The 13,378-nt window shown below is 45.9% G+C and overlaps 1 protein-coding gene across 2 annotated transcripts; it reads left to right on the top strand.

Moving 5' to 3' along the window:
- The first annotated feature begins 113 nt into the window (after positions 1-113).
- Positions 114-2,086, top strand: LOC122470412 (cytochrome b-c1 complex subunit 9). 2 transcript variants are annotated; one of them, XM_043557960.1, is made up of 3 exons: positions 114-307; positions 454-479; positions 1,826-2,086. In XM_043557960.1, the coding sequence occupies exons 1-2, from the start codon at positions 158-160 to the stop codon at positions 457-459; spliced, it is 156 nt and encodes a 51-aa protein (XP_043413895.1). In that variant the 5' UTR covers positions 114-157; the 3' UTR covers positions 460-479; positions 1,826-2,086. The 2 variants fall into 2 exon arrangements, with proteins under 2 accessions (XP_043413895.1, XP_043413894.1); XM_043557959.1 differs by lacking the exon at positions 454-479 and having other exon boundaries at positions 127-307.
- The last annotated feature ends 11,292 nt before the right edge of the window (positions 2,087-13,378 follow it).

Below are 13,378 nucleotides of genomic sequence, written 5' to 3'. Positions count from 1 at the left end.
ACTTTTCTCCCCCGCAAGCCATCACTTACCTCTGTTGTTCAAAACGACAAGCACTGAGATTCAGAAAAACTACATATCCCATAAAGTGTTGCACGCCGAGGGCTTGTGGAGACCATGGTCGGCCGCGGCGCAGGCGCGGGCTCCACAGTGGAGAAAGATGGCGGCCCCGACGTTTACTGCGAGGCTATACTCCCTGTTGTTCCGCAGGACCTCCACTTTCGCCCTCACCATCGCCGTGGGCGCTTTGTTCTTCGAGCGCGCCTTCGATCAAGGCGCGGACGCGATCTACGAACACATCAACGAGGGGGTGAGGGACTGGGCCATTCCTGACCTTGGGCCCACCTGAGGGGTGACTGGGAGTGGAGATGGGTTGGGACTCAGTCTTCCTTACTAAGAGGGGGGAAACCCATGGGCGCCTTATGTCGGTCGACTGCCATATGTTCTCTCCACCAGATGTGAATCCCAAAACATTAAATGAGGTCAGTAGATCCTTTGGCGGGGGGTGGGGGGTGGGGAGGGGTTGTAAGTTTTGATATCACATCCCCATTTGTCCATTTGCAGAAGTAGAAACTAAAGCCTAGTGAGAGCAGAGGTCTTACTAGTGCTACCCCAATCAGAAGTCAGTGGTGAGTCAGGGCTAGAACCCGGACCCATTGTCTCCTCTGAGGGTTTCAAGGGCAGATTTGAGCGGGCAAGTGTCCTGAAAAGGACATCGCCTTAGATACTGTGGCTGGCCTTGAAAAGGCCTATCTGAAAGACAGCACTCTTCACTTCCCAAAGGCTTCCCACGCAGGCATTATGGTAGTCATAATGGTTAGGAGATGGGAATATGAAATCAGAGCCCTGGATGGGAATACTGGGCCTTGTCACTTGATAACTGTGGCATTCATTTGGGGGAGTTTCTTAGCCTCTATGAACTTCATTTTTATCTGTAATATAGAGATGTTAATAACAGTAACTACAGTAGAGAATTACTGTGAGGATTATGTGAGATACTTGCAAGGTGTCACAGTACCTGGTAGGTGGTGCATCAAAAAAGTGTTTGTGACATTCCTCAGGAGAATGTAGGTAGGGAATGACCACACCTTTTAGACTCATTGTGTGCCAACAGTGTGCTAGATGCTGTACACGCTTTATATCATTAAATTGTGGCTTATACTAGGGAAGGTCTCCTACGGATAGCCCTGTTTCACCATTCACTTGTGGTTTTAATTCAGAGCTGTCTGACCTTACGGCCCAGGAAGACTCTGCCCACTAATGCTGTCCGCCTGTGGCCTGGACAACTTTCTGTCCCTATGAAAGTGTTGCCACTGTTCCATCTCCTGAAAGCAGTTCTGCTGGCCATTTTCAATGTTTGGGAACAGCATTTAAGAATGCTATCAAAACATCAATCTGTGCTTTTAGGAATGAGAATCCAACTAGCTCCTGACCCAAGAATAATATGTTTAAGGAACTAAAAAATGATGCAGTGTGAATTATTTGGGCCTATGCATTTAGATCTCTTGAATAATACCTGGGAGTTAAGGAAATAAGGCATCTTCTGGGCTCTGTTCCTTAATTGTGTGCTTTTGAGCAGTTACCTCAATTTCCTGTAAAAGAAGGATCATCCTCTCCCACTTAATTTTACATGGCAATTGATAACATCAACGCATTTTGCAAGTGTTGGGAATGTGCGTCAAGCCTAGCGTCGCTTCCGTTTTGCCCACCCCAACTGTCCAGACGTGGTATATGTTTTTCTCAAGCTTGTTTTAGAGACCAGGACAGTGGGAGTAGCTGCAAAATGAGAGAAAAGTAAAAGTTTGTGACTTTTGTCTTTAAAATGCAGAAGCTGTGGAAACACATCAAGCACAAGTATGAGAATAAGTAGTTCCCCGGAGACCCCTACCCAAGCCAAAAGGACCAGGTCCATCCACCAGCTGTTTGCCCAGAACCAGGGCCTCAGCTTGAAGATGATGCTCAGATTACTCTTCACCGACCACCTTTAGCTGTTGGCAAGAAGTGGCTTCACCTGACAGACTCTTTAACTTCTGCTGTGTTTGAAGCATGTTTAATCAGTCATCAGCAAATAAATGTAAATTGTCCTTGAGACATGCTTCTGCATCTAGTGCTTTGTTAACTCTACCCGATCTTCACTTATTGATTGAGACCAGAGTCCTCTGCAGACATCTGAAGGGCAAGTTCCATTATTTCGGATTCCCCGTTAACTTCCAAAGAACTCTGGTTTGCAAAACATGAACTATAATTGGAGGTGTTACTTTCCACTTTTGCTTCTAAATCAGTAATTCCACTCTTTTTTTTTTTAATGTAAGCTCTACATCCAGTGTGGGGCTCAAATTCACAACCCTGAGCTCAAGAGTCGCATGCTTGGGGCACCTGGCTGGCTCAATTGGTGGAGCATGCAGCTCTTGATCTAGGAGTTGAGTTCGAGTCCTGTGTTGGTTGTAGAGATTACTTAAATAAATAAAACTTGAGGGGCGCCTGGGTGGCGCAGTCGGTTAAGCGTCTGACTTCAGCCAGGTCAAGATCTCGCGGTCCGTGAGTTCGAGCCCCGCGTCAGGCTCTGGGCTGATGGCTCAGAGCCTGGAGCCTGTTTCCGATTCTGTGTCTGCCTCTCTCTTTGCCCCTCCCCCGTTCATGCTCTGTCTCTCTCTGTCCCAAAAATAAATAAACGTTGAAAAAAAAAAAAACTTGAAAAAAGAGTTGCATGCTCTACCAACTAAGTCAGCCAGGTGCCCCAGTAATTCCATTTTAGTTTGGGGGCACCTAGGTGGCTCAGTCGGTTGAGCATCTGAGATCATGATCTCAGGTCATGATCTTGTGGTTCGTGAGTTTGAGCCCTATGTCAGGCTCTTATGGTGACTGCTCAGAGTGTGGAGCCTGCTTCAGATTCTGTGTCTCCCTCTCTGCCCCTTCCCCACTCACATTCTGTCTCTGTCTCTCAAAAATGAATAAACATTTAAAAAATAATAATGTTTATTTTTTAAATGTTTATTCATTTTTCAGAGAGCACATGAGCGGGGAAGGTGCAGAAAGAGAGGGATACAGGGGATCCAAAGTGGTCTCTGTGCTGACAGCAGCAAGCCCCTTGCAGGGCTTAAACTCATAAACCGTGAGATCATGACCTGAGCCGAAATCAAGAGTCAGGTACTTGACCAACTGAGCCACCCAGGCACCCCCAAAATTAAATTTTTAAATTCTATTTAAGATTTAAAATTCCATCCTAAAATCTCATGGGGGTGAACTGACTGGCTTAACCATAGGGAAGCAGTGGATTCAGCTGTAGGAAAAAACCCTGCCCTGAGGGTTTGGGGCCATTCCCTGCCCCTGGGTCTCTCCATTCTGCCTTTAATTTGCTGAGTGTCTTTGGACAAGTTGGCATACCTCTCTGGGCCACAGCCCATCTTCTGATGCTGAAGTTGGACCAGAACTCTGACCTTCCTGCCAGAGTTCCCCTCTCTAATGAGTTTGGTTTATCATGGTGCTTCCTTGATAGGTTTGAATCCTCACTCTACCAGTTCTAGCTGTGTGAACCAAGGGCAAGGCACCTGACCTCTTTGAGCTTCAGTTTCCTGGTCTGGAATATGGGATTCATGGAGGTACCTTCTGTGTGGGTTCTTTGTGAGTATTAAATGAGTTGTTAAATGCAGGTTAAGGGACACCTGGGTGGCTCAATCGGTTAAGCGTCCAACTCTTGAATTTGGCTCAGGTCATGATCTCACGGTTCATGAGATTGAGCCCCGTGTTGGGCTCTGTGCTGACAGCCTGCTTAGGATTCTCTCCCTCTCTCTGCCCTCCCCCTCTCTCTTCTCTCGCTCTCTCAAAGAAACATTTAAATGTAGTTAACAGTCACAGATCCTGGCTCGTGGACACAACTGCTGGCAGAGAGACATGGGGGGATGCTTAAGGACCTGGAGAACCAGAAGATTCTGCTGGCAGGCTATGGAGCAGTAGGGATGGGAGGAAGAGGTTCAAGGAACATAGTACAGTCATTCATTCAACAAATATTTGGGTGGCCACTGTGTGTGAGGCACTGTGGTAGGTGCAACCAGGCATGTGGTGGCTAACAGGCTTGAACTACAAGAGATATTGTAAATGCCACTTTTTAAGCATATTTATTTTGAGAGAGAGAGAGGGAAGGGCAAAGGGGGGGGGGGGGAGAGACAGAATCCCAACAGACTCCTCACTGTCATCGAGGAGCTTGACGTGGAGCTCAAACTCACGAAATGCAAGATTGTGACCTGAGCTGAAATCAAGAGTGGGACACTTCCCTGACTGAGCCACCCAGGTGTCCCTTGTAAATGCCATTTTGTATCAAATACATATGGAACTTGTACTGTAAGAAAGTGCATGTGCAGTGGCACCGTTTTCCTGAAGGATATTTAGTACCTATGTATTAAAATCTTTAATGTGCATATCTGTGACCCAAGAAACCCCACTTCTGGCAAATTTTCCTAAAAAAATATGGGTATCCATAAGGGATGGTCATCATGGTGTTTTTTGTAATGGGAAAAGTGAAAACAAAATATCTTAAGTAAGAATTACTGTTGAGGTGAAATATGCAGTTGTTGAAAACCTTGTTTTAACTGAAATACCCAACACATATGGCAAAGTACCAACCTCACATGAAGCAGTCTTCCAAGTTACTAAGAAAAAGGTAAATAACTCAGAAGTTAGTACAAGAAATAAAAGTGGCTACAAACATGAAAAAATGCCCAGTTTCACTAATAAACAAAATGGAATGCTATTTTTTGACTACCAAATCGACAAAGATGAAAAAGATTAGCAACACCAGAGAATTTCCGTATCTGATTACCTATGTACATATGCACGCTTTTAAATGGTTTCTAGAGCACTTGGCTGGCTCTGTCAGAAGAGCCTGTGACTTTTGATCTTGGGGTTGTGAGTTTGAGCCCCATGATGGTATAGAGATGACCTGAATAAATAAAATTTTAAAATAAAATAGGGGCGCCTGGGTGGCTCAGTCGGTTAAGTGTCTGACTCTTGATTTCCACTCAGGTCATGATCTCATGGTTTGTGAGTTCGGGCTCTGTGCTGACGGTGTGGAGCCTGCTTGGGATTCTCTCTCTCTGCCTCTCCCCTGCTCACACTCTCTCTCTCAAACTAAATAAGCATTAAAAAAATAAATTTGGTTTTCTCGTGTTTGAAAAAAGGGTGTTGCCTGGGTGGCTTAGTTGGATGAGCATCTGACTCTTGATTTCAGCTTAAGTCGTGATCCCAGGGTTGTGGGATTGAGTCCTGAGTTGGGCTCCGTGCAGAGTGTAGAGCCTGCTTGAGATTCTCTCTCTGCTCCTCTCCTCTGCTCATGCTCTCTCTGTCAAATAAAATAAAATAAAATAAAATACACATGACAAAATTTACCATCTTAACCATTTTTAGGTGTACAGGATATTAAATATACTCACATATCCATCCCCAGAACTGTCCTCATCTTGTAAAACTGAAACTGTGCCTATTAAATAGCTCCCCATTCTCCCTTTCCCCAGCCTCTGACAACCACCATTATAATTTCTGTCCCTATGATTTTGACTAAGTACCTCATATAAGTAGAATTATATAGTATTTGTTTTTTTGTGACTGGCTTATTTCACTTAACATAATGTTCTCAAAGTTTATCCATGTTGTAGCATTTCGCTGAATGTCCTTTTTCACGCTGAATAATATTTCATCATATATATACATATACCACATTTTGCTTATCCATTCATCCATCAGTAGACACTTGGGTTTCAATGTTTTTACTATTTTGAATAAAGCTGCTATGACCGTGATGTACAAAAATATCAAGACCTTGCTTTTAATTATTTTTTAAAATTTTTTTATTTATTTTTGAGAGAGACAGATTGCGAGCAGGGAAGGAACAGAGAGAGAGGGAGACACAGAATCCAAAGTAGGCTCCAGGTTCTGAGCTGTCAGCACAGAGCCCGATGTGGGGCTGGAACTCATGAACCATGAGATCATGACCTGAGTGGAAGTCAGACGCTTAACCAACTGAGCCACCCACGTGCCCCAGTTCTTTTAGGTATATTCCAGAAATAGAATTACTGGGTAACAGTAATTCTGTTGTTATGATTAATTAATTAATGCACTTTTTTTTTAAGTCTGTTTTTGAGAGAGCGCACACGCACATGAGCAGGAGAGGGACAGAGAGAGAGAAAATCTCAAGCAGGCTCTGCAGTCAGTGCAGAGCCTGATGCAGGGCTCGATCCCATGAACCGTGAGATCATGACCTGAGCCGAAATCAAGAGTCGGGCGCTTAACTGACTGAGCCACCCAGGCTCCCCTAAATAATGTACTTTTAAATAATCCCTACACCCAACATGGGGCTCGAGCACACAACCCCGAGATTAAAAGTTGCATGCTTTTCTGACTGAGCCAGCCAGGCACCCCAAGCGTGTATTATTTTTATAATGGGCGGGGGTCTTAAAAGGGGGATGCCCAGAGAAGGTGTGAAGACAGACAAATGCAAAATGTGTGCCCCCCGCCCTGGCTCCAGGCCCAGAACCCACTACTTGGAGGCCCCAGGATTCCCCTTCCTGAGGTCCCAATGAGAATTTGCCCTTGAGTGGCACTGCCAACTGAGAGCTGGGCCTCCCCAGAGCTCCCTGGGTGGATGTGCCTCGCAGGTGGGGGAAATGAGGATTAGCACCCTCCTCAGACTGGCACCAAGAAGCTGTTTATTACTGGAAAAAGTTTCCTTCCCCAGCTCAGCCTGAGATATTTCCTGGAGTCAAGAGCTGAAAAGGGGCTTTTTGGTTAGAAAGCCCCAAGAACTTCCCACCTGCTCCCCTTGCACAGGTGTTAGGAAAAGCTAAATGCCTGGATACCTCATAAGAGTAGGTTACTGAAGGCCTCTGAAATCCTCTTCTGAGAAGTTGGCATCCAGTGTAGCTCTGAGCAAGCAGGACCACTCTCTTGGCTAAGCGTATTGGAGCTGATGTCCAATTTCAAAAATCTCTAGAAAACTGGTAGAAACCACTTATTCATTCAGTCAGTCAACCAATACATATGTATTGAGTGCCTACTCTGCCTGGCTCTGTTCTAGACCCTGGCTATAGAGTGTGGAACAAGAAAGATCCCTACCCTTTTACAGCTTACATTCGAGTAGGGGAGACAGATGGTAAACAAGAAATTAAATAAGAACTTCAGCTCATGTTAAGGGCTATGAATAAAATAAAACTGGGTAAAATATAGGGGGTAACTCAGGTTTAAAGAGCAGTGTGAAATGCTCAGGTAACTAGTGAGGGAACATTTCTCCTTGGAGATGGCATTTGAGCTGAGATTTGAATCTCAGGTAAAGATCCAAAGAGCATTCAGGAAACAAGGACAGCAAGTGCAAAGGCCCTGGGGTGAGTATGGGTTTGGCTTATTCACTGAACTAAAGGAAGGGAGGAAGTAATAGGGTCAGATATTGTATGGTCTTGTAGGTCATGCGGATTTCATTCTAAGAAGAAAGGTCAGCCCCTGGAGGAGTTCTGATTAGTAGCTTACATTTATCAACTAGTTGCCATGAGCCAGGCATTGTACTAAGTGCTTTGCAGTTTATGTGTCACTTTATTTGACCAATAATCCAAGAGGTCATTTTATTATTCCCACTGAATAGCTCTAGTGAGGTGTAAACAGCACTGATTTCAGAATGGACAGTCCTGGGTTAGAATTCAAGCCCCACCACCCACGGGCTGGGTGAATTTAGGCAAGTTACTTACTCTCCCTGAGCCAGTTTTCTCATCTGTAAGATACCCACCATGATATTGCAGAATGGCAGCTATGATTCTTGTTATTTCTGGAGATGCTGTCATCTTGGAGGGGTGTCAAAGGGAGTAAGGATTACTGTGCAGTAAATCCTCACCAAGCTGACTGCTTAATTAACCCAGCCAGGAGCTATCCGGGCTGGCACTCTAGGGCTGCCTGCCAATGTTCAAAACTTTTCAGCTCTGGGTGGAGTCCAACTTGTCCTGGCAGCTCAAAGAAAGGCCCAGCCCTTGGAACATTCTAGATTTTCCCCAGTAGACACAAGGATGCTGCCTATCATAGGCTGAGTTCCTCGGGAAACCGACTCTGGGCTGTCATTAGTGTGCCAGAGGCTTGCTTCTCAGGTCCATTGGATTATTTTTTTTAATGTTTTCTTTATTTTTATTATTATTATTTTTAATTTGAGACAGAGAGAGTAGGAAAGAGGGGCAAAGCGGGGGAGAGAGAGAGAGAGAGAAAGAAAGAGAGAGAGAGTCTCAAGCAGGCTCTACGCTCAGTGCAGAGCCCAAAGCATTGATCCCACAATTCTGGGATCATGACCCGAGCAGAAATCAAGAGTCGGACGCTCAACCGACAGAGCGACCCGGGCGCCCCCATTTAATTTTTTTAAATTAATTTTTATGTGAGTGTAGCTTACACACAGTGTTACATTAGGTTGAGGTGTACAACATGGTGATTTGGCAAGTTTATACATTATACTATACTCACCACAAGTATAGCTACCATCTGTCATCAGCTATTACAGTATCATTGACTATATTTCCTATGTTGTGCCTTTTATTCCCATGACTCATTCAATAACTGGAAGCCTTTATCTCCCACTCCCTTTCACCCGTTTTGCCCACCCCCCCACCCTCTCGGGCCCATTTTATACCTGCATCTACTCCTTGAGGTTCTGCAAGAAAGGATTTGTGAAGGGGTGCCTGAGTGGCGCAGTCGGTTAAGCGTCCGACTTCAGCCAGGTCACGATCTCGCAGTCTGTGAGTTCGAGCCCCGCGTCGGGCTCTGGGCTGATGGCTCAGAGCCTGGAGCCTGTTTCTGATTCTGTGTCTCCCTCTCTCTCTGCCCCTCCCCCGTTCATGCTCTGTCTCTCTCTGTCCCCAAAATAAATAAACGTTGAAAAAAAAATAAAAAAAAAAAGAAAGGATTTGTGAAGTAAAAATAGCTAGATATGCAAACTTGTGAAGATTTTGGGTGGTGGCTCAGTCGTTAAGCATTTGATTTTGGCTCAGGTCATGGTCTCACAGTTTGTGAGTTCAAGTCCCACGTTGGGTGAGCTTGTACCCCGCATTGGGTGAACACGAGCCCCGCTTTGGGTAAAAACATGAGCCCTGAGTGAGCCCTACTTCTCTCTCTCTCTCTGCAGCTTGCTCACTTGCGCCCTCTCAAAAAAATAAAACGAAAATTAAAAAATAAACTTGGGAAAATTTTTTAAAATTGTAATACCCAGCCTGAGCAAAGACATAGGAAATGATTGTTCTCAAATCCTGTTGGGAAGGTCAATTCGACAGTCAAAAAATTTGACTTAGCAATTCTAAGAACTTACCCTGAGAAAATAATCATGGATGTGGACAGATATTTAGCCAGGAGGTTGTTCACTGTAGTTTAATAGCAAATAATGAGAAAAGCAAAATGCACAGCTACCAGGTTGACTAAAGTGTAATCTGATAGAACAGCGTTAACCCATTAAAAGGACAAAGATGAGAAATGGAACATGTTCACAATGTCTAACTAACTGAAAAAACGGTGACAGTAACACATGTAGTATGATCTCATTTTCAGAGAAAACCCGTATGCATATTCCTTTTTCTAAAATAATGTCGGAAGGATAAGAGCTAAAATCCTAACAGCAATTATTTCCAGATGGTGGAAATGTTCTTTCTCTTTGCTTACTTGTGTGAATCACACCGAGAAGCATGTTACTGTTTTTGTAATGTGGCCCGGGGGGGGGGGGGGAGCCATATAAGTTATTAAAAAGAAATAGATTCCATCCCGTAACTCAGCCAGCCCTTCCAATAACAAGGAACAAGGACTGTCCTACAAATGAATTTGAAGCCTTGCAAGGAAAGGACAGAAATCAATGAATTTCAAATGTCTGAGCAATGTGCATAGTTGGAGGGAATACAAATTCCTCAGGCAGAGTGAAGGTGATGGCAGTTGCTTTCGTACGAGCAAAGAACGAACGCTCTGTACAGGGGCAGGCACTAGCATACGTAGAGCATCACACACCCCCACACAAAAATAGCTGCCTTCTCTAGGCACTCACCCAGGGCCAGGCCCGGGCCTGGTGCCATTAACATATTCCATGTCACTGGATCCTCAATCGCAGGTGGGCACTGCTCTCCATCTCATTTTATAGGTGGAAAATGAGGCTCAGAGAGGTTAAGTCTTTTGTCTAGGGTAACACAGCTAGTGAGAGTAGAGTTTCAAACACAGGACAGTTGGCTCCAGGGGCTACGCTCATAGCCACAGCTCTGCACCATGTGAAAATCATTTATCTCTCTTCACTGGGGCCTTGGCCTGATATGCTTGGATTTATACACAGACTGAATGCCAAGGGCAGACTCCAGCGGGCATCAAGGACAAGGCAATGATGGAATGCAGAGAAAGTGTCAGCTGGGAGCCACTTAGCCGACAGTCTGTGAATACAGGGGTGCTGTCTTTCTGCTTCTCCTGGCCTATCCTCCCTTCAAAACTCCTGCACAGAACCTTCCACAGCTGCTGTGGACACTTCTCCACTGCATCCTCATAAGACTGCCAGATCAACTCCCCTGCTCAAACACCTTCAATGGCTCCCCACTATGGTTGAGATCAAGTTAAAATCCCTTGGCCTGACATTTAAGAGCCAAGCTACCTCAAATCTCACTTTACAAACCTTCCAAATACGGTCCTGCTATGGGTCCCTATGCTCTCCCGTCTTCTGCCTAGGCATGGATTACCAAAATAGCACATGCCTGTGTTTGAATTCTAGCTCTGCTACTCTCCAGCCAAGTGACCTTGGGCAGGTTGCTTCCCCTGGTGTGAGCCTTGGTTTCCTCATGTGGAAAATGGGATAATGATAGCAAAACCTCACAGGGTGTTCGGGAAGATATGTGAGATAATGCTTGTAATGTCCTTAGTACATGCCTACTAGGGGTGGTTTTGTTATGTTGCTACAGTGAGTAAATAAAAGGGGGCTCCCTGCACAGTTTTCAGGGACCAGTGCCTAATTAGCATATTCAATCCACGAAATGCAGGCTGAGAACTTTGGCCATGACTATACAGCTGAATCATCCAAGTGCCCCACCCCTTGTCCCAGCTGTTTTGAAATTGTGATCCTGACATCCTTTCTATCCCCCTAACGCCCGATCACTTTCTTGTGCTTTCCTGTGTGTGGCTGTGATAATCTCGTTTTCAGCGTCTCTAACACTGTTTTAGACTCCAGCAGGCTTGTGCATTCCTCCAGTAATCCTTATCTTTTCTCCACACCTTTAGCCGTGTAACAGACGCCTTTCTGCCTCTATCTATCTTCCTCCCTTCCAGATGTCTGAGCACATTTCTGTCTCCCTCCTGTAAGGACTGTCAACAGAGAGGCCACTTCCTGCCGTGGGGCTGCAGTTCTGATGCCTTGTGTCCGCAGCTCACTAATATTTCCTAATGAAACACCTCCTTCAAACTGGACCCTCTCAGGGGCACCCCTTCCTTCCACTAGCAGACAGGGGAAACTATTGCAAAGTGGAGATTTGGAAAATATGTCCTGCCCAACTTCCCACTCTCATCTCCTTTCCCTTCTGTCAATGGAATGACTCTGTCATGGAGTGACTTGATTATAGATTGTATTAATAGAAGCATGGTATTTAGAACAAAGGAGGTGATAGGTTCTCTTTTCCATGCTGAGCCAACCATACATGGAGTCAGTGTCAGCTCTGAGGAGGCAGGAAAGCCAAGAGGCTGAAAATATGGACTTTGGAGGCTGGCAAGCCTCGGTTTGAATCTTGACTCAGCCATTGCTCAGCCATGAGTAAGGGGCCAAACCTCTAAATGAGACTTATAATTACACCTATCACCTGGTTTTGGTCAAAGATTCAGTGAGATAATTTCCTGTTCCACAAAGCTAAGCAGGGTACCTCCTCTGTGCTCCCAGGGAGCCTATCACATGCTTATCAGGCTGGATGGTGCCGTTCTTCTTTTCTTGCCAGCTCCTGTGTGTCCAGTTTATCCTGAGACCAGAGATTTCTGGGAGGGCTGCCCTAGAGGAAGCAGGGCAGCCGTGCTGAGAAGGTGAGAAGTGGGGTGCACAGAAAGCCAGCCGGGACATTGGTGGGAAGCACCCGCCACCCTTCTCGTGGGTCCCAGTGAGCAGGGCCCTGTCAGTTCACTAGCCTGCCTCACGGCGGGCCGGCACTTATCCCAGACATCCTGCCAACATCTCAATTTAGAAACCACTGTGGCTCAGAGAAATGAAGGCACCTTGCTCAGAGTCACAGAGCCAGGGAGTGGCTGAGGCCAGCTTGGTTCTGGTCCCGGAGCCAAGGCCCTGCTCGAAATGACAAAAGCCAAATAGGCCACTGGCCATTCAGAGGACCCTCATATCCAAGGAAAAGTTCTGGCACGGACATTGCATGTTACTCAGAGTTAATACTCTGGGGGAGGAACCAATGCCCTTCCGTGTAGACCCCTCCTAAACTGGGGAGTCTGATTTTCCAGCTGTGACATGCTGTACACATCCCTGTACCAGGTCCTCATCTATTGCCCCTCTCCTGTGACAGAGGTCAGCTGGACCTAGAGCCTGCACTCTGCCCATTGGATCTGTCATGTGGCACCTGGTAGGCCTGTCAGAGGAAAGGAGAAACAATCTCACCTTCTAAACAGGCTCCCATCCAGAGGGGTCCCAGTGTGACAGCGCCAGGCTTCCCTAGAGGCATGGGCCTTGTGGGGAGGCTGTTTCATGACAGAACTTGCTTGTGGAGCCAAAAGCTTTGGAGTTCAAGCTGCTCCCTGATTCTGTCCTTCTGGTAGGAACGGTCGGCAAAAATCCAGACAGAGGCAGCTCTAAATCTCTTCCTGGCCCTGGGACCCCAGCATTCCACTCTTGGAAATGTGTCCACTGGAAATGGGTGATTTGTGCAAAGAAGTTTCTGGCAGGGTGATTAAAAGAGAGAAGTGGAAACTGCCCCAAATGCAGAGTAGACAGCTGGTTTTCTTCTCTCTGATTTGAATAAGATTCATAAGATTCACCAAGTTGAGAGTGCACCTTGCCCCCACCCACCATCATGATGTCATCTGACCATTACAATAATCCATGCCCATCAGGCAAGAGAGGGTAAATGATCATCCTCATTTCTTATCAGAAGAAATTGAGGCCCAGAGAGGCCAAGTGACTGACCTAAGGTCACACAGCTTGCTGAAATCTAGGGCCTAGACCCCAGCCTCCTGACCTTTAGTCCAGTGCTCTCTTCATCACCCCAGGTCACCTTTATGAACAAAATAACAATAAAAAGGGTGGGCTTGTGAAGCTTGCAGATGTACACGTGAAAGAAGGCAAAGTAGATCAGACCACAACATGGGAGACAGGGTGGGAGCCTGCATGTAAGCTCTGCAAATTAAAATTCCGAAGTGGATGGGAATG

This window comes from Prionailurus bengalensis, chromosome D3, assembly GCF_016509475.1.
Source record: "Prionailurus bengalensis isolate Pbe53 chromosome D3, Fcat_Pben_1.1_paternal_pri, whole genome shotgun sequence".
Classification (NCBI taxonomy): Eukaryota; Metazoa; Chordata; class Mammalia; order Carnivora; family Felidae; genus Prionailurus; species Prionailurus bengalensis.
Note: the sequence above shows the minus strand (reverse complement) of the source record. Positions and strands in the feature narration are given on the sequence as shown.